This window comes from Mus caroli, chromosome 4 (assembly GCF_900094665.2).
Source record: "Mus caroli chromosome 4, CAROLI_EIJ_v1.1, whole genome shotgun sequence".
Taxonomy (NCBI): domain Eukaryota; kingdom Metazoa; phylum Chordata; class Mammalia; order Rodentia; family Muridae; genus Mus; species Mus caroli.
The window spans coordinates 28502093-28528065 of NC_034573.1; the positions used below are offsets into that span (position 1 = coordinate 28502093).

The 25973-nt window shown below is 42.6% G+C and overlaps 1 protein-coding gene across 5 annotated transcripts; it reads left to right on the forward strand.

Moving 5' to 3' along the window:
* Positions 1–25606, forward strand: Cnr1 (cannabinoid receptor 1). 5 transcript variants are annotated; one of them, XM_029476548.1, is made up of 2 exons: positions 1–117; positions 20318–25606. In XM_029476548.1, the coding sequence occupies exon 2, from the start codon at positions 20380–20382 to the stop codon at positions 21799–21801; it is 1422 nt and encodes a 473-aa protein (XP_029332408.1). In that variant the 5' UTR covers positions 1–117; positions 20318–20379; the 3' UTR covers positions 21802–25606. The 5 variants fall into 5 exon arrangements, with proteins under 5 accessions (XP_029332408.1, XP_029332410.1, XP_029332409.1 ...); XM_029476550.1 differs by lacking the exon at positions 1–117 and adding an exon at positions 457–809; XM_029476549.1 differs by lacking the exon at positions 1–117 and adding an exon at positions 906–977.
* Positions 25607–25973: the final 367 nt, after the last annotated feature.

Here is a 25973-nt window from a genome sequence, read left to right on the forward strand (position 1 = left end):
AAGGCCATCTCCTCACATGGAAATGGAAACTACTCTCTCTAGTGGAAAACAGTCTCAGAGATATTCCGACAGACAGCTAGCGCTCTGCTGGAAGCCTTTCTTCGGCTCGACCTGTAGGTAGGAAGATTTCAGGCTTTGCTTCTCAGAGCAGTCTCTCCTCCCCGAATTCTGCAGCTTCCTCTACACCCTCTATATTCCTTCTTCCTTTAGGCTCACCCTCTGGGATCCTTGTCACCAGATTCAAAACAGGGGCCAGATACACTGAGCGTTTGGCTCTGGGTGGGGGTAGGATGTCAGGGAGAATTGGTAAAAAGAGGCCTTGTAGGATGCTGTTTGGGCTAGACGTCCTCGAATCTGAGCAAGGCTTAAAATGAATGCCAAGCTGCTACCTTGAGGGCCTAGGAACCTAACGTTGTGCCTACAGCTGGGCCCTTGGACCTGACTTGATGTGGCTCTGTCAGGTGGAAACCTTACGAGTCGACTGGACCCAACTCTCCAGGGAGAACGAGGTCTAAAACGCAATTCAGCTGTAGCCACAATCACCTGGTCCCCGGGGCCCGGGCGGAGAATGGCCCCCTCGGCTGAAGCTGCGGGCTGACGCTCGTGTATAGGGTTGCAATTCGCCGTGATAAATGTAAAGACCAATTAAGGTTTGATCCGTGCACACAAGAGGCAGACGGCGGAGTGGAACCAATTAACGAGCATGTCCCCTAATTCCTGCGGCGGCGGCCGGGCGCACCGCGGGTCCCCAGGCTCCCGCCCAACAAGAGCCCCCGCCCGCCGCGGCGGCATCTCCCCGCGAGCAGGAGGTGCGGGGAGAGCCAGGGCTGGGGAGGGGGCGCCGGGCGCCCACGGAGCCGAGCTCGTGCGGCCACGGCTGGAGGCTGGGCGCGCCCGGGTGGTCGCGCGGGCCAGCGCGGGAGGCGCCCAGGCGACGCCGTGCGCCCCGAGGGCGGAGGGCTGGTGGCCGCGGCCAGGTAGCTGAGGACTGGAGGCGGCGCGGAGGGGAGGGTCGGGCGGAGACCTCACTTGGCCAGCCTTCCTGCCGCCCTGCTTCCCGATCCCGACCGCCCGGCGCGTGACCTCCAGTGAGGTCCTGGCAATGAGCAGCCCTGGTGATTAACGGCCCCGAGGTCGCGGGCAGTGAGGCACGCGTCCCCTTTGGCCACGCCAGGGTGGGAGGGCGCCAGGGAGCAGAGCAGGGTGAGGCCGCGGGGTCGTTGGTGGTGGCAAAGAGTGAGGATGACACAGTGGGCGCCGAGCGCCAGGGCCGTCCCTCCTAGCCCCCGGGCCAGCGCCGCGGCGGGTACCGCGCAGCAAAGTTTGGAGCCGCGGGCGCCGCGCGCCGGTCCCTCCCCGCGCAGATCCCTTGGCGGAGTCTCTGCTGCCGCCGCTGCCAGGGCAGGACAAAGGCTCATTAACACGTGATGGGACCACGCTTCATAAATGGGACTGGAGCGAGAGCGAGCCAGAGACAGCGCGCGAGCTGAGGGAGAGGCAGGGACCTCAAGCAGGGCGCGGCGACGGGCGCTCGGGCTGGCCCAAGCGGGCGGCCCCAGGCCGGCCAGCGCGGTCAGCGGGACGCCGGGGAGAACCGGGGAACGAAGCGGGCCTGTCCGAGCCCAGGGGCGCCAGTCCCAGGGGCCGTGGCGCACGGGTGCTAGAGGCCGGGGACGCGGGCGCGCAGACCGACTGACTTACTGACCGATCGCCGCGGGCACGCCCCGCTCCACCCCGCCCCACCGCGCCCCGCGCCGCCTCCCCTGCTCGCTCGCTGCCTCTACCTTCTCCACTTCTTTTCCGCCTCCGCCTCCTTCTGGCTCCCCTGGCGCCAGAGCCTTCCCCTGGCTCAGGCGGGAGCCTGGGCTGTCTGCAGAGCTCTCATAGAGTCTGGGGGCAAATTTCCTTGTAGCAGAGAGCCAGCCCCTTGGCTGGGCGACAGGTGCCGAGGGAGCTTCTGGCCCGTGGACCGGGGGATGCGAAGGGTAAGACCTGGCACAGTGGCGTTTGGGAATAGCTTTTCCGTCTCCCGCCCCCTCGGTACTGGCCAGTGGTCCCCTGGTGTCCTACGCGGAGTTCTTGCTCCGTGTTCCAGGAGAGCAAATCGTGCTAATGTGGTGTTTACTTAGCTGTATAGTCCCAGCTTGTTACCTGTGGTCTAAGCTACTTCTGGAGGCTTCTACCATTTACAATTTACTGGATATGCACCTAGCTCTGCATACACTGATGTCTGTTTGTAGAAAATGTGTAATTGTGCATGTTTGGAAAACAGGCACTTGAGTTGATGCTTGACGTCTTTTAGCCGTATCAGAAACTAAGTCTTCCAGAGTCTCTGCACCACATGTAGAAAACGACTCAATTAAATACTAAGTGTCATGTAAAGAAATCTATGTAAAATAAGGAACTTCTGATACAGAGTGATAGCTATAGCAGCCATCTCTGTTTAAGGAAAAGCTAATATATATAGTATTGATACCTGTGATTGAATGTTATAGGAACATGAAACTAAGAGCTGGCACCAGACGAATAAAGTTGACGCTTTATTTTAAAAGGATGTTTCTTGGTTAAGGCTTACAAGTCACAAATGGAGCATTTCCTGAATGCAAATGTTTGCTATGATAGATGTGAGAAACTGTTGTTTGGTCATTTCAAAGTTTAAAGCAACATGCGTGTTTCTAATTGTAGTACATGGTTTATCTCTCAAAGGTTTCAAAGAGGTGAGAAAAAAATTTAATAACCTATCTATGAAAAAACCTATTTCCTATCTTTAAAATTTTTCTTCCAAATAGGAGCTACTAGCTCTTCCTGCCTTTGTTTATTTCTTGGCATATTAAATCTCCTTGGACATTTAATCTAATAAGAGATTAGAGCAGATTTACTGGTTTTAAGGATGTTGAAAGATACCTCTCTGGGTCCCATAACTTCTCATTTTTATTGCCAACTTAATTCCTTTGAACAATGGGGAGATGCACATGCTCAGAGGAGACTCCGCGGGTACTGATTATCTGTGGGGTCACTCCTGACATCAGTCTGTTTGGCAGAAAATTGAGAAACTAGGAGTAGCCGACCTCCAAGGTTCCCACAGGACTGTCTGATTTAAAGTGCTGGTCTTCTAATCCCAGCTTTTGACAATTTGAAAGGGAGATAGATCTGCTGATCGATTTTTCTCTGCCTCCCCTCCCTCCATACCCCACCTTCGCTAACTCAGTTACGAGCGATTTTATCCAAAGGAAAGGCCACGAATACTTTCTTAACTGAGAGAAAAGATATATATATATATATATTTTTTCTGATTACATCCACACAGGAACAGAATGCATGCACCTCTAGAATGCTAAGCAGCACATACTGCAGGCTGTTGTTTTTAGGTACACTAGCAGTTGCTCTAGCTTCGAAAGAGGCTTCATGTTGATATGGTTTAAAAAAAAAACAAACTAATCATTTTAGGTCGTTAGGAGAACTTACTGTGAGCAGGCTCTTTTATTGCTTCAAAAGATGTCTCCCATTTCAAGCAAGGAACAGCCATGGCTGAGGTATGTATGTATGTATGTATGTATGTATGTATGTATAAGTGTCTACTGGGGTAGCTTTCATTGTGTCCCTGATCCTACATGGGGGTGCAGTAATGCCACATGGTGGGAATGCTCACTTGTGACCTTTCAAAATGACTATGCTTGCGTGCTCATTGTTAAGAAGACACATCTGATATTCTTGCCCCTACGTTTAATGGCATCAGTGGCTGTGTATAGAAATGGATGTTGTTGACTTAATGAATTAAGCCATAGGTGGTGAATTGTATATGTAAAGTTTTAATTCTGGGGAAAATCAGACCTCATGGTGGAGCAGGGCTTGGCTTTGTTTGCTCTCCAGTGTTTTCTGCTTTCCCCCCTGTTACCCATCTCCCAGCGGACTGTGTTCCTTTCTGGCTTGCCTGTGAGACTGCTCCTCTCTAATAAGCCTCACTGCAGGATCAGTGTGTTCTTTTTGGCATTTCAAAATGTTAAAATAGTGAAATTGTTAAATGTTATCCAGATGAAACTGCTCGGAATGAAATTTTCCAAAAGAACCATGATATTTGTGACATGTATTACAGACAATTCTGAAGGAAAACTCCATGAATCGTTTTATCTGTTTTCTCAAGAAGGAAGCAGCCTCATTGATTGTGTTGATAAGTGTTTAGTATGCTCTGTCAGCTTATTAATTACGAAAGCAAAGCCTGTGAAACTCTCCAAAACAATCTATGGCATTCTCCTGTGCTTTGACTTAGAATTAGCATTAACCACAAGAATATTTAGACAGGTTCCTTGGTTTGTCTTGTGTATTGGTCTTTGAAATTAGAGTTGGATTTACTACATAAGAGGAAAGTATTATGAAATAGAGCTTATACTAGCAGTTTAGAGTTCATGGCACTTACCAAATGCTTCTTCCCAGAAAACAGTTGGCCTGATAAATAATTTCCCATAACTAGCTATTTGGGAATTTACAAGGAAAAAACTAGCAAATTGAATTTAGTTATACCTAATAATACGTAATTAGTAAAAAGCAATTTGGTCATCGCTTCTCGAACTTGGTTAGTGAGATGAAGTCTCTCCTCTAGGATGCTGCCTGTTATTCTTGGGGGTAAGTACATTAGTTAGTTGCATAATGAGCACAGTTCAGAGCTTGGATTCCCAGCATCTTTAAAGGATGTTAGGTCTTCCCAGTTGAAGACTTGTCTATCCTATTTTGGTAGTCATCATTTTTGACTGGTCTGGTAGAGTGAAACCAGCCTCTGGATTTAAATTATTTATAATTCTGCTTTTTTACTGTAAACCAAGACTGCAGAGTTTTTGAAAAACCACCAGGGCTGAGTCACAGACTGCATACCTGTATTTTCAGAGTTGTGCTTATTTTTCTTTTACTGGCTGGTAAATAATGAAAAGGACACAAGGAAATAAAACATCATTTATGTATTTGAACTCTGGATTTTTGTATCTTCTTCTCCAGATCTCCAGTTCTTTCCCAATCCTGTTCTTATAAAAATGTTAACTTTATGTTATAAATGTACAGATTCTGTCTTGTGTGGGTTGGGACTTCAACACTTCCCCACTGAACTGCTAATTCTTTAATAACTATTTAATTCGCTTAGCTGTATGTTCTGAGATTAGATTAGGTTTGTCTTATAAAGTTCACTTCAGATTCTAAAATATTTCTTGGATTAAAAGAAGTGATAAATGTTATCCAGAATATCAATGCTCTCAAGCTCTATACTGCATAAGTTACAAAACTGAATGTGCAGACACACTTTTTTTAACATATGCACGAACAAACTTTCTCATTGTTGTAGGTCAAGTAAAAATTTAGGTACAGTGACTTTTTAAATATGTGAAAATACCATTCTGATTTTTAAATGAGTACTGCAACTTTGGGAAAATGTCCAAGTTCAAACCAACTATACAGATGGACACAGAAGACTCGAAGCAAAAGGAAGTATTCATGTTGAATTGAAACAAGGCTGCTTTGTTTCCAGGATAGGTGCAGATCTGCTCTGGTCTTCTGTGCCCTAATAATCTTGTGCATTACTCTAGGGGCCCTAAGGTCTGACTCTAGGCTGAGGAGGATCATCACCACACTTGATTATAATTATATCATAAACACCAATGCTTCTGATGAGTTTAAGACAGCTCTTTGCCAGTCTTGATAATTCAAATTTTTTGGATATTAGAACTATACCAATTGGCAGAAAATCACAAAGTACATGTTAAAATAGCCCCCATTCGCTTCCTATTTCAAATGTTATCATGTTATTACAAGGATGCTCAAACAATAAGGAATATGGGTGAGTGAAAGGGGAGGATTAACTCTAGTGCTGGCCATCACCTCTCACCATGATTCAGTGGCTTAATGTTACATGAATGTTTTCCTTGAGCCTGACACGTGGATAATAGGTGTGCTCATGATAGATAGATAATAACACATCAGAGCCGTTCCTTGAATGAAATCAGCGTAATTGCCTGTAATTTAGAGCAGAAAATACCTACTAAAAGCTTTCCTGGGTCATGTTTCTTCCCCCAACAGGGTATCCTGGCACACTAGAGCACATTCCGAGACAGACTTTTCTTAGGACATCTAGTTGCATGTACAAACGTTCTTGGTCTCAGACTGGCTCTTTCCCTAAGTTTGAGGACTTTTCCTCATAGATGAGTATTGAACAATGTTGGGACAGACTTTAATTGGAAAGTGACGATGAAATTCTTGAGGACTACAGTAGTTGAGTTTTTAAAGTTGTTGTTGTTTTCCTGTTTTTTTCTTTTTAAGGAAGAACTGTTTGTTCCCCAAATGTGAGCAAATGGGCCTGACATTTGTCCTGGTAGTGACCTGAGTTCTGCTCTGGCCTCAACTGGAGAGAATTTTTTTTTTTACACCTACACTTTAAGAGTCCTTTTGAAGTCTTGCTTTCTTTGTCTTGTTGTCATTTAGTTTTGAATAAACGTGTTGGAACTCTTCCTATGAGAACCCTGGGATTTCAGGCAAGCATCTGTTTGTATCTCGTTGCATTGCCTGCATCACTGCCATTGTATTTTGTACTTTTGAATATGTTTCATAAACGAGATTTTGCAAATTTTGGAGGGGAAAATGGGCTGAGTTTAATCTCCCCTCTTCTAACTCAAAGGAGAGTCCCCCTCAACAGTTGGATATCGCATTATCTAATGTTGCCTTCCTGCTCTCGTTTGCATGCTCTCTTATCTCTAGTTAGGAAAGCTGAGCAGATTTGATCCTTTTGACTTGATCCCTTATTACTCTTTATTAACTCTAAGTAGCATTTAAAATTATCTTTTTTTTTAAACTTTGGAGAGAAGGTGCAGTATAATTTCCTATATTTGATAATGTAATAGCTACTTTTTTCCTACTAGCAAATTCCATGCTATTGCTTTTTAAAGAAAAGCAGAGGCATCTCTCAGAACTGTGCCAGGCAATCTGTTGTGGTGGTTTAATATACTGACAAATGCTCTCACAAACTGTATATGGGTATTTAAATATAATTAAAATACAACGTAACTGGGATGTTTAGTTTTTCAAAGTTTGTGCTTCAATGGGAAGGCCTCTCTCCACCCTTTACCACTTCTTTAGCCATTCTTTGGAGCCCTACTTTTAAACAAGAGAATTGTAGTCAGTGTGATAATGGAGTTGGAATGAGTCCTGCGGTCAGACTGCTGAGAAATCCTAGTACACTTAAAAATCTTTAAAAATTGTGTCCTAAGTCTCTGCCTTTTTGGACATTTGTATTTGGTAATTTTACAGTACTGACTCCCATAGCAAGTAAATTGGTATTCTGTCTTTACCATTCATATTTGCTTTTCATACAGCATTCTTTAAAAATCAAATCTATCTATTCTTGTAAGAGACACTCAGTTGAATGCTGTGTGACTATATGTGTGGCTGGTTAAAATATCAACTCCTTTCAATGTGTCAGTAGCCAGAGTTTGCATATTTTCTTTACCCCTTGCACAAGTAATGAGCAAGTAAGTACACATGAAGAGATAAAAGGGAAAGCTAGGGTAGTTTACACATAACTGAGATGGAAAAAAAAAGTATTTTCCAAGAATGCTGTAGTCCTGCCTCAGTGGGAATTTGGCTTTGAGAATGTTCAACTACATTTAGAAGTAATATTTAACTTCTCATAAAACTAAGAGGGGATAATGATAAAGTAACCTGGGATTCATCTTCATTGTAATAATCGGCAAATGGTTGCTCAGAGTTTATACATTTGAATATTTTTGGATTATATTCCAACATGCTTATAGCTCCTAGGTACTTAAGAAAGATACCAGTTGTAGGTTATACTGCTATTAGATGCTAGTAGCAAAAGTCTACAGTGAGTCTCTGCCTCTGCAAAGTCTCCATGTTCATTTCCTGTGATGCATCTCTTTATGGTTAGGGAGTAAAGAACAGACACAAATGTTTCCCATATAAGAAAATGAGCTGAGGTGTTCATTTCTTTGACTTTCTAAAAATTCTTCTATCCTCAGCTGTTAAAATGTTCTTCTCAACGTTGTCTAAGAAATGTGTAGCAGTCCTGTCAAGCCAATCATGAGGTTTGTAAATAGAATTAGGAGAAAATGCTAAGAGTTTCCTAAATTAGGTTTGTCTACTGGGTCAGTGTCTATTGCATCTTGAAGATACTTTACCGGGTAAGATATGTAGCAGGAAGTTTGCAGAGAAAGTCTAGAGGAGCCCTGAACTGTAGTCAAAACATTGAGGGGTTCCCCAACCCTGCTCTCACTTGCTGGCTAGACAGCTGCTCCTGTGTTCCAGATGGACAGGAGTACCCAGGTCGGCCGGCGCCCTTTGCTGTAGGGAGCTCTCTTACCTTGTGCACATTCTCACACCCTGTTTCGTGCACTCAACACCTGAACTCACCAACAGTCTGTCCTCTCACACACACAGACTCCAGTCTTCTTAAAGCACAGCTCCCCCTTGCAGCATTTGGTCTTCTTTCATGGGTCTCATAACTTTAAGCAGTGGTTCTTAAATTTCACAAGTATTTCCTGGAGGTCTTGTTAGCAGCACAATGTGGCCGACTCTAGCATGTCTAACTCTATCGATCCAAACTGAATTTGCACTCATTAGTTCTCCGAGGCTGCCCTGCTGCTGACTTGGAGAATACCACTGGCCTGTGTGCTAAGCATGTGGTGACTCTCAGACTGTTCTCAAGGTGCGCAGGGGCTGAGAATCCTGCTCCCTTGCACCTGTCTTACCAACCTAGTCCTTTATCTTCATACCATTCTTTCCGAATGCTATCCGTTCCGGATCAGTTCAGAATGTTGTAATTGTGCCACACAAATCCCAGAATGAATTTGACCTTGAATGTGCACAACACCATAGAGATTCTGAACTTTCTTCCACTTTGCATGCTTGTAAACCACATCTTCCTGTTGTTTTTTGCATTGTGACTGAAGGCTAGTACTTCTACAATCATGCCTGCATCTTGTGAGCTCACTCTGGCTCATCTCCTGTGTTGCTAGTATGCACTGAAAATGTTCTGGCCATTTCAACTAAAGTAACTAAGACTTAAATGTATAGTTTTAAAAAACATTTTTAAAGGAAGTCTTGGACTTAAATGACAACATAATTCATTTAAAATTATTCCAATGAGAAAATAGTAGGAAGGGAATTGAATTATTTAGAAATTCTGCTTGTTCTCAGTGGATATGATTATTGGAACTAACATTTGCTTCTCTTGTGAAATAGTTCATATTAATCCCAATAATAAAAAAATTAGTTTCAATTAATTTTCATCTCAGAGTTAGTTATGATCTGTGTTGATAATTTCATGTTTGCAAGTTAGGTAAATATTTCATAAAACAGAAATGAGTTTGTTGTTAGAATTGAAGCTGAGCTCTGAGCCTCCCATTTTACGTTTATCTCTTGGCACAAACATATTTGTTTTCAGTAGAATTTTTCTTTACTAATACCTAATTACTTTCTTGAGGCAAAATTCCAAATATTCACAATTAATTTTTATTAATATATTGAATTTTCTCAATGCCTCTACCTTAGAAAAGTAATTAGAAATTTAATTTTTGTAGGCAGTAGTAATAACCAATTTTAACCTCCATAACATATTTTCTTCCTTATATTTTAATTAGTTCTGGTGTAAATTTATGAAATATTGTAGCAGGAGAAGTTGCCCAACCAAAGCAAGAGCTGTTTCCAGTGAATAGAATAACAAATGGATTCCCATGGGCTGATAAAAGCCACTCTATCTAGTGGCTGGGTTTTCACATAACTTCTCTTGACAGTCCATTTGGGAAAGATCAGCGCTTAGCATTCACTTGGGAAATGAAAAGAAGTCTAATGTAAGAACACTTCTATATGTCTTAAAGGTTTATCAGAAGCATGTATTAGGATCCACTCAAGGTTGGATATATTATAGGGATGTCTTTCACAGGTTAATTGTTAGAATTCATCTTAATTCAGAGGAAACAAGAATCAGAGAAAAAAGGAGGCATCTAATCTTTGCCTATGATTTCCACGTACTGTAGTATACAACTTAAGTCTGATTCTGTGAGAAGAGTCACTTGATAGATCATTAGTGATACATTTTATGTTGACATGTTACATCTTTTCAGGGGGACACTTGTATGAGACCAAGACTAATGTTAAATCTCCTAGTGGCCAATTGGATTTATTATAATGAGGGCAACTATTTGCCCCTGAAAGCCACTCTGTTAAGTTAGATTTGCACACTGTTGCTAATACATGCATCCATTCACTAGCTTGCTGTGTACCAGGTCCTGGGCCAGCCAGGTCTTGAGTCTTGTAGGGAAGGACTGCTGCAAGAGATGGCTCAGCATTGCCCACAGTTTCTTCTGGGAGGAATTCTCAAGGCACAGCTCATACTCTTTAGAACTCTCCCTTCATTATTTTAACTGTGGCAAGGGGTAGATATATGGATAGGTGTTATGATGTGTGACCTAGGATAGAGTATTGTATTCTTTGATTTCTTTACTCAACCCATAGCTATTACACAAGTGTGAAACGTTTCAGAGTAATATGTCGTGGAAAATGTTCTTGACTTTGTGTGTAATGTCTGTGCAAGGCACAGACTACATGCCTGAAGTGTAGTGACTGAGCCTTGTGAAGGCATGTAGCATCCATCGGCCACATTCTGCAGTCACACAGCTGATACTGACACATGCTAAAAGTCTAACAGGCATTCATCTTGCTGGAGCATCAAGTTTACGTGATTTGTCTATGTTGATTCAGCTTCAAGCCTGGGAATTGGTCTTAGGGGTTTCCTCTGGGTTTAAGAGAACTCCACTGCATCTCTGCCCATAGGGAGTGGCTGCTTCGAGCTTTTTCTTCACTCACAGCCACCATGTCTTGTTCTGAAGTGAGAGGGGATGAGAAAGGTGTCAGACATGAAGGAGGCCGCTTCATATATCCCAGCTATGCTGTAGAAGTGTCATTACAATCAACAGCCCTGTAAATTGACTAATGAGGCGCAAAAACATCCACTCATACCTAATTAAAAATGGTATCGACTTAGATTGTGTTTATTTCATTGTATTTCAACCAAGGTACTGCTCCAGAACCAGGAACTATACCATGCAGTTGTTTGTTATGCTTGTCTCTGAAGAACACAGGGCAAGGATGCTTTGCAGGTGGCTCAGGCAACCTCGCTGCTGTCCTTGAATCTTCTGTCCCTTCAGATTTTAATCATTCACTGAGTAACCTTTATCAGGTACTGCTTATAACTGATGTCGCTTGCCCAGATCAACTCTTCTATGAAAGAAAGGAAGGAAGGAAGGAAGGAAGGAAGGAAGGAAGGAAGGAAGGAAGGAAGGAAGGAAGGAAGAAGGGGCGGCCAATGCATTTTGTGGACTACAGAGTAAGGACTATGGATTGAAGTTCCATGTTACCTTCCCTAGAACATTTGCTCTTGAACATTTTAGGCAAAGCTTTTGCCTTCTGAACCTGAATTATCCGTATGCAGAATGGGGATTATAATACTATTTGTGCCACATAAATACTAAAGAAAAATAATGTGTCATTCAGATTATTCTTAGGCAAGAATTTAGGGAAATTCAGATTTGCTTTAATATGTATTTATTCATCTGAATCTAAGATTTGAAGCCAAAGAACATATTTGGCTTTTCTTTAGACTTAATTTATATGCTCATGGATTATTCAAAGTGAAAACACCACTTCATCTGCAGATGAAAGGAAGAAAAACTGAAAGCTACGCTACACCATTGACATCGTGTAGCGGATTTTAAACCATTACTGTGAAGACCTTGATAATGAATTGTAAAGATAAGAGCCCAGTACCTGGGTTCTTCATATGTTATGGTCTAGAATAATATATAACTTTCTACTTTTAATGAGTAAGTCTCATGCATAAAGACAACCCTGTGAAGTTTTTATTGACTCGAAAACTGTATATTCTTTTCTAGGAAAAGGCTGCTTCCAAAACCATATTCTTTCCGGACTCTGGAAAATATCTCTCTTTCACAGGAAAGGTCAAAGCACTTAGTAGGAGCAAACATCTAAGCCACAGAGCAGAAGTAAATGGCAAATGGAAATTATCTCCCAAGTCAAGTCGATTCACAGTATTGCCGGTTCACCTGTGTGGAAGGCTTTTCCTGGGGCACTGTCACCTCACAGTGCTTAAACCTATGTAATTTCAAGGCATCTCTTTCTTGAGCCCTGCAATTAAATTTTAACAAGCCAGTAAGTGTTAAATAATAGGGCACATTTCACATTAGATTTGTAAGGAAATATAGCCTTGAAAGTATCTTAATGTCACTAGTTCATACTAATTGATATTTTTTAAGAAGGAAAAAAAAAAACCCTCATACCTTTGTTAGTAAAGAATAGAGCAGTGAAAATGGTGTGTTTCATACGCTCAATTTTTCTTTTACAAAATATATTAAAAGTTAAAGCTTTCAGAGCTAGTCAAGCATTAACAATGGAATGGAATACATATATATATTTACATGTGTGTGTGTGTGTGTGTGTGTGTGTGTGTGTGTGTGAGAGAGAGAGAGAGAGAGAGAGAGAGAGAGAGAGAGAGAGAGAGAGAGAGGGAAATGGAGCAGACAATAATGCAGGGAAGAAATATTGTCTACTTCTGACTGAATTATCAGGATTCTTAAGTTAACTCTTTATTTACACAGCTGTAGAAGATGATGGAGAGGAAGCCCAAACCGCTTCAGTAGTTCCAAACCATAGAGAGTAGTTGGTAAGCCTAGTCATTGTCGCCTGCTCAATTGGAAGCAGAGCATCATTCCCTGGGTGCTGCTGCTGCTCTGGCCATGGAGACCATGACTTAGACACAATACAGTTATAGTAGCCAACTAGAATGTCTCCTGCTAACTTTAAAGAAGTAGATGATCAAGGCACTTTTCTTGAGCAAATCAGTAGAAAGCAGACTTATTCTCAGGAGTAAATGGAGAAACAGTGAATACATCCATGAGGACCTTGAGTCTTTTGAACCCTTCATGTGACACTTCCACAAGGCCACCCAAGCAGCAACCGGAATAAGGAAGTAATTAAGGAAAGAGCAAGATTTTCAACATGGATCCAAACTGCCCTATTTGGTCTTAACCCTGTCAGATTAGATATCATGAGCTTGCTACTGTCTCATTTTAGCATTTATAAGCTTGGGATATTAGGGAATATTGGTACTGTGCCAATATAGTCTATAACCATATTAGGGCATACCCAACAATTCTGATACTTTTAGAGCTTCTCTATATTTATGGACATACAACCTGCAATGAGAAAACAGCAGCCTATTACCTGTTATCCCAGAGATAGTACTCAGGTCAGAATTGCAAGATCCAGTCGCATCAGTGACAGACACCTAAGTTATTGTAATGCCCCTCTTAAAGCAGACAAACAAAACAACCACAAAACCCAAGCAGGTCCTCAGAGTAACTGCTGTCAAATTATACAGACAGACTTGGCAGCCCCGGAGGTCTTGGTTTCAGGCTTGTTCTACACTCTGCCTATGGAACACATGGCTAGCATGAGATATCGTTTGGGATTTTGCTGTTTTAATTTAGTGACAGGGTCCTGCTGTGAGAGCCTATGTTGAACTCACGATCCACCGGTTTCACCCACCCAGGTGCCAGGATTACAAGCATGGACTCCCACATCCAACTTTACACATGAATGTTTTCTAAAACATTATATGCTATAGATATAAAACAATATATGCTATATAGAATTAGGGATATGCTATATAGAATTAGGGATATGGACCTTGGATAAATATTTTTAAAAGACTCTCTCCATTACCATCCTCATCAAATTCCTTTTGCTGATAGCATAGTCAGCTTGTTAATAATGTGCATGTTCCCCGCCCCCCACCCCAGGGAGGAGGGGTAGAGATGCAGGTGTGTGCGCAGAGAGGGGAGACAAGAACAGATGGTACTAACCTGGGAATCAAAGGAGGCTTTTCTAAAATAATAGATTTAACACATTTAAACATTTTTATTATTGTTACTACAAAGGCACGATTTCTATATTAAGTCGTTAGGAGATTTTAGCTGCCATTCAATCGTTTTTTCACTATGACTGTGTAATAAGCCCCAACTGCTTCTTTAACAGGCACATCTACACATCCTGTTAGAATTTCCAATTACGATTTTCCCATTAGCAAACAAAAACAAAATTAATGGTAGCTTTGCCCCCCCCCCCAAGCCTAAGCTATATTACAAATGAACTCTCAAAGAAAACTCTCCATGCAAAAATAAGGTGGAAATTACTGCAATAATCCAAATGTAGAAATAAAGGAAAGACTTTCTGAGATGCAGGACATTTTGCGTCTCATTAGCCTCTACAATAGCCTGTACACAGTAGTGTTCTGAAATACACAAAGTCCACTTATTTTACACTCTTCCCCTGACTCATATCAGACAGACATGGCAGCTCATGACCACCAGACTCTGGCTTAGATTTTACATGCTGTTGTTAAGACGAAAGTGTTTGGTTGCATGAGCATAGGCATTGTGGTCCTATGTGGTGAATATAAATTCAGTAAATCACAGGACATTTTTGAGTTCTGGTCCCTTGTCCATCCCTAAAGCATCATAACTCTCTCCAGTGCCGTCTACAGCTTCAATCCCTGGGTCCATGCCAGTAGGCAGATTTACCTGGAGATCTGGGATTATCATCAACAACTATTGTATTGCCTTCACTTTGCACTGTATCGCCTTTGTTTATGTTTTAAAGAGCAGATAAGATTTGAAAATACGATGCACAATAGCTTTAATGAACTTACCATTAAACCTCAAAACAGATACAATGTTAGAGCCGAGCTCCTGGAGTCCTTCAGATATGGGTTCCCATTTGTGTTCTGGATAATTTACTAACTACCTAATGCCCTCCTTTTTGCCTGGGGAGTCAGGTAAGAAATACATGCCTGAGAGTCACTGTGTTAGTTTACTGACAGAATGTAGGTAAAGTTTCTCAAGTGCCCAAGCACATCTGACGTGCTGTTAAGGCTCTTCTCGGCGTGTTTGTATCTTCTCTATGCCTTAGACTTATGTGTTGATACAAGGATACAACCAAGTAAACAGCCTGTAAGTGAATTAAGATAATGCATTTTTTGAAATATGAGTATATAATGTAATTAGTCTATATTATATATTCTTGAAATGCAGTTAGTATGTAGAATATGGTGATGAGCCATCATCAGTAGCACTAATAGGGAGGATAGTAATGCTTATTGAAGACTTGGTGTTTGTGCCAGGGCTAAGAACACTTTATATTGAGTTAATTTTCATAACAGTTTTGTGATTTAGGCATCATTACCATCCCAAGCTTGTAGATGAAACATTAAGGCCTAGACCCATCAATGGCTTGAGTGGATGTGGCCAGACAGTCCTGGTCTTCCAATTTCTGGAGCAGTTTTCTCTCCATAGACAAGGGCTTTGTTGATTAGAATGAGTAGGGAAACTGAGGGAACTAGGTCTGAGCTTAGCAAGTGGATCATGAGAGTTCAAAGCAGGGGCTTGGGACCCACACCGTCCAGTGGGCAGTTGATGGGTACTTTCAGCACATGAAATGAGGTCCACACCCCAGGCTCAGCCCAAGTTCTCCCACCTACTTTATGTGTTAATGGTATATTATTTACCTTCTCTGTGCCTTTCATACAAGAATTACCTCATAAGCAATTGCAGTAATAAAATGTGGTGATCCATGCAAAAGGCTCAAAGAGTCTCCTATGCATAATAAGCTTTCTGTATGCTTTAAAGTGTGTGTGTGGGGCGGGTAAGGGAGGTCTAATGACACTTAAGAGGTACACCTGATTATAGAGGCCAAGAAGGAGGTGCTGTCACAGTAAGTCCAAGCTAAGGGTTAAGATGACTGGAAAGATTGCTCACAATAGCATACACAATGTGAAAAACAAGGTGGTTGGCATTAATTCATTGAGGCATTAGCTACAGTAACAAAAGATGGTAAAAACCCCAAGCCTCCCATCCATAGGAGGCTGATCACATTCATCTACCAAACCCTTAGGGCAGTTAGAGAAGGAGGGATTTATTGAACGAGCATAAAGCTGCCTTTGGTGTGTGCTGCTAAATGGAAAGCTATACAGTACATGCAAACATTTTCCAAAGATGTACAGAGGTGGTAAATGCACGCGCGCGAACACACACACACACACACACACACACACACACACACGCACAGAGGTGCACAGATGCACACGCACTCCGATATGCATAGACTACCTCTATAAAAACTAACAAGAATCTCTATGTCTCTGAGAGATGCATTTCTAAGACTCGGGGGAGAGGGGTATTATGGTAGATCTTTTAGTACTGTTTGAATTTGAACCTTGTAAATCTAAATACATATTAGCACCTATAAAATGTATTAATATGAGTAAAAGGTTCAAAGGGTCTCCTGCTCATCACATGCCTTCTGTGTGTTTAAAAGTGTATGTGTGTGTGTGGGAGGGCATTAATGACACATAATGGGTACACCTGACTATAGAGGCCAAGGGGGAGGTGCTATCACAGTAAGCCCAAGCTAAGGGTTAAGATGACTAGAAGGACTGCTCACAGTAGCATAAGCAATGAGAAAAATAAGGCTGTTGGTGTAAATTCATTGCAGCATTATCTACAAAGTTTCAAAGTTAGCCTTCAACTGGGAAAAGTGAAGAACTAGCGGCCAAGAAGAGATGCCAGAAGGGTGTGGCCATCGGATGCTCAGGATAAGGCTGCCCAGACAAAGGGTTACAGAGCTATTTTTATTTTCTTTAATTTTGAGAAAAGGAAGTAAGTCCTAAGTCATTTAAAAAATTTATCTCAGAATGAAATTCCATTGCCGTCTTATTACAAGGTTCAGGTGAGCATTTCCCAGAGATTTTAGTTCCCTGTTGTCCAGATCTGACGAAGGCTATAAAGTTCAGTGTTCTGTTTGGAAACCTCATTCTGGCTATTTCAGTAGCTATGTAAATCTGTGCTTAAATGATGTCAGGAGGCTGATGACAGAAGAATCAGGTAGGGGAGCTTGCTAACCCTGCTGGTGCTAAAGTAGCATTGGCTCCAGTCTAGGAAAATCTCTAGCCCACAGAAGACTTGAATGGGAGCAATTTAATAGAGAAGGGGTCAGGAGGAAGGTGTGTCAATATGTCTGTGTATCTTAAGGTCAGTGAGTGACCTTCCAGAGTTGGGCACTAAGCACTGTCTTGAGGAAATGTCACAATGTCTCTTTGATCATGGATAAAGATTTTCATACGTAAATTAAGTTGTTCAGCAAACAAGTTTGCAAAGTATACTAGTTGACTCCTATGGTAAGATACATAAGACATTGTTATTGAAGAAATGATTATGTGAGGGAGAGAGCTATAATAGAAACAGGGATACTTGAGAGTTGCTTGCAACCAGGCTGAGGCTGTTTGAGTAGAGAAATCAAGAAGCACCAAGCACCAAGCTTAGGTCCTGGACTTTGGTCCCATTTCTGTATCCTTCCTGCCTACAGCTTCTGCAACTGCCCTTTGCCCCTAGGAAAACTGTCCAGAGTTTTTTGGACTTGGCAGACGAATTATATTCAGTATCACCATGAGCATAATATCTTACAGCTCCTGCTTCTAGCTAGGGAGTCAGTGACTCTCATGTGGGCCTTGCTCCTTGGCAGTCCAGGGATAATGTGCAGAACTGCTTAGATGAAGGGAGAAAGCTCACTTTCCTGAGTGACAGGAAAATTTACCATCTGTTTGACAGTGCCTCTGGTGTGTCACTGGAGCCACTATCCTGCTGACCTGACAAGGTGAGTGGGCAGTTGAGCCTGCCCTTCAGCTCACCTGTCACAGAGCACCGAGGTCACTCACTATCACTGCCTGCCTTGTTTCTCTGGGTACAGCTGCCTATGTCACAGCTCATGAGTACAGCCCCCATGGCTGTTACTGCCTATATATGGTACAGCTCGGGAGTGCAGACCAGATGGCCACCTCACCTGGAACGCTAATAACTCCCATCCAAATAGAACTCTACTTTGAATAAACGTGTATGGGCTTATTGGGTAAGAAACCTTGACCCCAGTCACATGTATGTCCCTTTCCCATTTTCTCGGTGAGATTCTTTCACTCAGTAGAAGAGATATGTTCTTGTTCTACTTGAAGACAATATTTGTGAGACAACTCTGTTTTAAGCTTCTTTCAGTGTGCTATACATAGTGGTGAGAATTAAATACTAAGATAGATTAGGTCTCCAGTGAGGTCCTCGTTGAACTTTCTGTGGAGCTTGGGAGCAAGAAGCAGACCAGGTAAATGCTGTGATGCAAATCTTTCATTATTCTGAGAGTACCAAAGTTGGGACTTAGTCTGAGCATGGGAAGCAATGAGCTAAGGAAATGGGAATAGCAAATTGCTAAGGATAGGGGCTCTCAGGCAGGCAGAGGTAGAAGGAGTGGAGTCACAGAGTGAGCCTGTGATTGTATAACTAAACCCTATGTAGTACAGCCAAACTGGGAGACCAGGCTGGGGAGGGCAGGACTGGAGAGACCATTGTTGGATAACAGAAGGGTTTTGTCCTGAACTTCACCCAGGAAGCGTGACCATGGAAGGCTCTCAGGGAGAGCAGACAATGAGAGGGTCAGAATGATTGACATCTGGGTTGTATGAGCCCCTAGGGGCAGCTCGTATTGAGTCTGGGTTTGGTTTTTGGGACAGGGAGGTTGAAATGAGAGTCACACAGTCTTCACGTGTTTGTGAAGGTCCCTGCAGCAGGTATATGACAATGATCAATGCTGGGACTAGCAAAGCTGCCCAGGAGGTTTGTGATTGAATCCCAGTAAGCCATGTTGAGGCTCGGCCACAGAGGCAGCAGAGTGCAGAAGGAGGGCCACATCTACCACTTAACGGCTGCCCCAAATTACTTTTGCTTTTACAAAAAAAATGTGAAACTTGAGGTATTAATTTAAAAAACTTTATCTTTGTGTCCTATCCTGCTCCACACTCGTCCTGCATATTGGGCATATGTAGCCTTTCTTGGGGAAGTCTGCTTTGACATCTATAGCTTATGTTCCCCAGTACTGTCAACTGTTGGGACAGCCAACCTTGCCTACAGGTTCTGGGCCAGCTGATCATGTCCTCTGCTAGATGTCAGACCCCTCTGTGGGCCTGATGCTGTTAAGTGTCTGGTGCAGTGCATGATGTGCAATGGGTGCTCTATAACTTATTGAATAGATAGTATATTAATAGGTGAACTATCTTGACAGATAGGCTCTCTGTATTTTGGCAGAAAGACCTAGAATTTCAAATTTTATTTCAAAAGATAATAGCTTTCTTATATGTGTTATACAGAGAAGCAGTGAATGACAAAATATTAAAATGTATGGTTATTTAACTGTCATGTGTATCATCCTGTGTTTGTAACAGTTTTTATAGACTAATGAGAAAAATGGCCATCTTTTAAACATTTATAAATGCCGGGATTTGTTCTCTTGCTGTATATGTTGAAAACAACACCAAATTGCTTAACTTAGAGTTGAAGGATCCGTCATGTTAGCCATCTGCATTTCCAGCACTGTGGCCTTAGAAAGCACTGCACATCACCAGGGAGGGCTATCTCCTGTCCCTGTGCCAGCACACTGAGGTGTGAACTCCTGAAGTACCCCCTCTATCATTACCACCTTCCTTATGTTAACCTTGGGATCCCATAAGCCTCTGTGCTAATCTTCCTGATATTTCCTCCTAATTGTCATAGACATTTTTATAAGTTCTTATCTGCCGTGCCATGATCCCAAACTCCCTTCCTCTGGGTGAGGACACATGCCTGGTGAAGAGTGCTTTCCCACCATGGTCTGGAGCTGCCTCTGGTCCTCTTAAATGTCTTCCTTTACAATTAAACTGGACAGCTCATCCCTTGGTTCTATACCGCCATTTCACTGATTGTCTTATCTGTCCAGTCTCATTTCTCTTTTAAGGTATCCCACAGGGCAGGGATTATGTCCCTAGCCACATCATCACAGATTGCTATGTACTTGATAGTAGAAGCCTAGGGGCCAACTCTTCCCATGAGGTGCACAGTGATTCTTATTTCATTGGGCTTGGCACATTTGACTATACAGATCCATGCAAGACCATTGACTTTGGTTCAAAGACATCAAGAAATGACAACCATGTGTCTCATCTCCTAATATTTGGGGGTGAGGTGGGGAATGTTGGGGCCCTTGTCTAAATAGACCTATTGTGTTGACTGAACCTCTGTGTTCAGAGGTGATACCAATTTGTGGTGCCTAGTGTTTCTGTTTATTACACTCCTGACTTTTCTTGCTACTCAATGTTTTTATGTTTTGTTTTCCCTCCTGTTAGGGTTCCCTCCCGGCACTTCTTTCTCAGTCACGTTGAGCCTGGCCTAATCAAAGACTGAGGTTATGAAGTCGATCTTAGACGGCCTTGCAGATACCACCTTCCGTACCATCACCACAGACCTCCTCTACGTGGGCTCCAATGACATTCAGTACGAAGATATCAAAGGAGACATGGCATCCAAATTAGGATACTTCCCGCAGAAATTCCCTCTAACTTCCTTCAGGGGTAGTCCCTTCCAAGAAAAGATGACGGCAGGAGACAACTCCCCGTTGGTCCCAGCAGGAGACACAACCAACATTACAGAGTTCTATAACAAGTCTCTCTCGTCGTTCAAGGAGAACGAGGACAACATCCAGTGTGGGGAGAATTTTATGGACATGGAGTGCTTCATGATTCTGAATCCCAGCCAGCAGCTGGCCATCGCTGTCCTGTCCCTCACCCTGGGCACCTTCACGGTTCTGGAGAACCTGCTGGTGCTATGTGTTATCCTTCACTCCCGCAGTCTCCGATGCAGGCCTTCCTACCACTTCATTGGCAGCCTGGCAGTGGCCGATCTCCTGGGAAGCGTCATCTTTGTCTACAGTTTTGTTGACTTTCACGTGTTCCACCGCAAAGACAGCCCCAATGTGTTTCTGTTCAAACTGGGTGGGGTTACTGCCTCCTTCACAGCATCTGTGGGCAGCCTGTTCCTCACGGCCATCGACAGGTACATATCCATTCACAGGCCTCTGGCCTATAAGAGGATCGTCACCAGGCCCAAGGCCGTAGTAGCCTTTTGCTTGATGTGGACTATTGCAATAGTAATTGCTGTGTTGCCTCTCCTGGGCTGGAACTGCAAGAAGCTGCAATCCGTTTGCTCGGACATCTTCCCACTCATTGATGAAACCTACCTGATGTTCTGGATCGGAGTCACCAGTGTGCTGTTGCTGTTCATTGTGTATGCATACATGTACATTCTCTGGAAGGCTCACAGCCACGCAGTCCGCATGATCCAGCGTGGAACCCAGAAGAGCATCATCATCCACACCTCAGAAGATGGCAAGGTGCAGGTGACACGGCCTGACCAAGCCCGCATGGACATTAGGCTGGCCAAAACCCTGGTTCTGATCCTGGTGGTGTTGATCATCTGCTGGGGCCCTCTGCTTGCGATCATGGTGTATGATGTCTTTGGGAAGATGAACAAGCTTATCAAGACGGTGTTTGCCTTCTGTAGTATGCTCTGCCTGCTGAACTCCACCGTGAACCCCATCATCTATGCTCTGAGGAGCAAGGACCTGAGACATGCTTTCCGCAGCATGTTCCCTTCATGTGAAGGCACTGCGCAGCCTCTAGATAACAGCATGGGGGACTCAGACTGCCTGCACAAGCACGCCAATAACACAGCCAGCATGCACAGGGCCGCGGAAAGCTGCATCAAGAGCACTGTTAAGATCGCCAAGGTGACCATGTCTGTGTCCACAGACACGTCTGCCGAGGCTCTGTGAGCCTGCTGCTTTTGTGACTGCCCAGAAAAAGAAATTTTTTTTTTTTAGCTTAAAATTTAGAAGTCTGTTGTCTCATCGGTTATATATTTTTTAAGTTTACCATGTTTAGTAAAATAGTGACTGTCACCATGCTTACTTAGTTTGCTGACATCTCAATAGTTTAGGTACTTAAACTCCATTCCCCAGGGGTTTACAGTGAAGAAAGTCTATCTCTGCAGTTACTCGGCGACCCTTCAAAGTCTCTGAAATAGAAGGGAAAACTTTGGCTTCCAAATCTGAAGCCTAACTATCCATAGAAAACCACCATGAAATAAGTAATGCCTTTGTAACGACAACTTTAATGATGCTGTGTCTGTCCATAGTATAAAAAAGGTACATTTTCACGATAAGTATAGTGCTAAAGTAGAGATACTTTGTAACATGTTTTCTGTCCTGTTAGTTGTGTGTCAATGTTTACTGTGTGTGTGTGGTTTTTTTTTGTTGTTGTTTTTTTTTTGTTTTTTGTTTTTTTGTCTAGCTTAGCAAAAACAGAATGTAGCCCTCATAAGAGCTATGGCTTACAGGAGTGGTGATGTAGCAGGGTGACCCCTGTTTAGATAGTATTACTGTTCATGAGACAATTTTAGAAACCTTAGTATTTCTTCCAATATCCGTATCTAAAGTTAATATTGAAATAAGCATAAAGGTTTATTTTTCTGTTAAAACAACAAGAAAATTTTGAAGACTGTTCAAAGTATTGAGCAGAATTCAAGGACACTTAAAACTGTGTTAGGCCTGCCTTTTCATATGAGGACATTCCATATCTTCTGGACCCCAGCTGTTCAGTTGGATAATGGATTATAATCAGAATGGAAAAGAGAAAGCACATTGACTTTTAAAGCTGACACTCTGACTTCCTGCAGTTGTTGGCTGTAACTGGACCTCTTCAGACAGCATGTGTCAATCTTAGTGTACACTGTGACCACTGTGCAGTTGCTGTTTCCTTGACGTGTATTGCATCGTTATGTTCTCGATTTAAGTAGATTTCAGGCCTTGATGGCCAAAAAACCAGTTGTCTTCTTCTTGAGAAGAAATACTGTCTGACTCAGTAAAATTGTGCGTGTGATCGTAATGTGTATGTGTGTGTATGTGTATGTGCGTGTGTTTGCGTTTCTCTATCTTGTAACTGTTACAGCAATGTCCCCCAACTGTTACAGCAATGTCCCCCATGAGGAAACTGACCAAGGGTAAACCATACCACTTGCTGCGCTCTTGCACATGAACTTAGCTTCTACAGTTGAGCTCTTCATGAAATCCTGTTTATAAAAATTCTGACTAAATCTTTTCAGAAGAATCTTCCCACCTAGGAGACCGGATTAAGTATTCTAATGCCATGTAGGTGTTCCGTAAGGCCAGCGTTCAGCAAGAAGTCATCAGTAAGAGGTGCCAAAAAATAGAGGATTCTCCCAGGAAGAGGAGAGTGTGGAGGATGGTGGGCACCTACTAGTAATCAAGTCCATGGGAATGGAAATCAGTAAGGGGGGTGGTTCTAAGACCTTCTTCTATACCCGCCCCCTACAGTAGTAAGTTTCAGTGGTGCATGTCAGCGGTGCAATCTCAGGTTAAGTAACAACATGCCAGCTGGTCCAGGCCATTTCATTACAGAGGGTGACAGCCCAGTACCTGGCTCTGTTTGGTATGATTGGGCTAAGGAAAAGGTAGTGCCTCCTCTACTTGCTGGTATTAAGATGTGCCAAAACATAAAGATGAGGGTGGCTAGCTTCTGATGGCATCTCTGCCGTGGTGCTCAGAATTGGGCCCTTTTCCGATAAAGAGAAGTATTGCTTTTAGGAAGCCACTCTATCCCGATAAGTTCTACAGAGAGTCTCTCCTTGTTCAGGTTTTCACCAGCCCCAAGAACTGCATGGCATGAAGTGGAGAGCTAGCATCTGTTGGTGATTTCTACCATTTGGGGTTCCCAGCCTGACGGGGCAGTACCCATTCTTGCAATCAGTGTGACCTGAGGGCCAAACTAGGATATGTCTAGATTTGGCCTGCTGCAGTCTCTTGCTTTTCTTCTCTGTGCACAGAGGAGGACTCAGTATTGAGAGAATACCACCAGGGGCTAGGAATTGCCAGCTTCGTCCTACATGAACCTGAATATCAACCGACATGTCTCTAGCTACCAGGCAGTACCATCTCTTCTCACAGCTACAAAGACCTGGTAGGAAATTCTAGGTATAGGTATTTAAAAAAAATCCAAGATTCACTTTTAGAACTGTATTTGTGTAAATGCCATTTTAGTGATAAGATTTTATAGTGTATTGAACTTTCAAGACCTAACTCATATTTAATAAGCTAAGGGACAATGGGGCTGACAGCACTAAACTTGGTGCTTATTGATACTCTAAGAAATATCTGTGAAATATCATCATGTGTGCGTTAAGCTACCTTCATTTAAAAGGACTTAAAATAAGTTGGATCCACTTTGGCTTTGACCATATCATTTCCTAACCCTACTGACCAAAACATTCTCCCTAGTGAGTATTAGTCATTAGAATTGCATTCATTAGTATCATTAATTAACCAGCCCCTTAATTAGATTCATTACTTTAAATGATTTTAATTTGATCACTTATGTACTCTGGCATCAGGGTTATCTATTTCCCTCTGACATGTGTCCTGAACATGCATTCTTCAGTCATTACTCATCTTAAAAAGGGGCCAATTCCCAAACTGTTTGACTTCATCCAAACAAAGACTGAGTCCTAGACTAGCAGTATCAGTTAAACAAAGAGAGCTGTCCCTAAGAGCCTCTAGTTTTTCAACTATGTATTAAGTGCATGTAAAAATCAGTGTGGGTCTGGGCAGCGTAGACATATGTCTGTGCCAGATGACTCCAAAGCTGTCGGATACTGTCAGGTTTAGCTGGTATCAAATGCCAAGGAATTCTTGCTACCTAAAACCATCTGCATGAAATAGGCCCAATTACCAGATGAGAACTAGGTCTCTAGTTACCATTCAGTTCATTAATTTCTGCCATTCCATACCCATAAACAGGACCACTAACATCATGCACAAAATTAGATTCCTCATACTCTTGACTGTATATTTGTATGATATTTTAAAATCTCCTAAATGGCCATTCACAGTTGCTTTGCACTGGCCTTCCAGTAAAATGTTAACACACCTATTGTAATATACACAAAGCATTCTATCTACTGATTTGGACTGAATGTATGTACATAGGTTTTACAAGAAAAAGTCAGACATTGAAGCAGTGGTTTACAGATCAGTGATTTTCAGATAGAGTTTCTTTCAGTTGCTGTGGAATCTTTAAAAAGCACTCTTAGTGTGAACTTACTGAACTCTAGGGGTCCTGGCGATCAGAGTCCCCTAGAGAGGAAACCTTTTCTTGTAATAATATGAACCAAGATACCAGATTATCTTGAGTCTCACTTCCAGTGTTTCAAGTGGAAAACGTATCTCCTTATTGTCTCTGTAAATGGAACATCCTTACTTTCTCTCTTAAAGAATATTGTACTGTTAGATGTTTGTTGAACTGGTAGCATCATTGAGACTGCTGTGATGTCCTTGTCAGTAATCTGTATAATATTTTGTATACAAGTACTGGTAAGATTGTTATTAAATGTAGCTCTGGTCATTAAATTCCTAAAGCAAAGTAGTACTTCTGTAATATTTACAATGTATTAAGCCTACAGTATATTTTATTTCATTGATGTAATTTAATTGTTATTTATTCAAGAGAAAGCAGTTCATCATGTCTATTGTCTAAAATTACCTGGAATCAAATAAAAGTTCTAGATTATCATGAAAAACATAACAGGCCTTTGAATTCTGCCTTGTATCAAAGTCTAATAGTAAAGCATTGGGGCGGGGGTGGGGGTTGAGTAGGTGTGTCTTCTCCTATTATGTCTAGGTAAGGCAGCCCAGCCAGAGGGAAGAGATCCAAAGGCAGGCAATACTCAGTGACAGCCCCTGCTCCAGTTGTTAGGGGTCCCACATGAAAACTAAGATATGCACATCTGTTACATATGTGTTAGGGGGCCCAGGTCTGTCCCACGCGTGCTCTTTGATTGGTGGTTCAGTCTCTGTGAGTCCCTCTAGGTTCAGATTAGTTGATCCTGCAGGTTTTCTTGTGGTGTCCTTGACCCCTCTGGCTCCTTCAATTT

Excerpts from the sequence above, each read along its gene's own strand:
- Cnr1 (XM_029476548.1), top strand. The coding sequence starts at position 20,380 with ATGAAGTCGATCTTAGACGGCCTTGCAGATACCACCTTCCGTACCATC.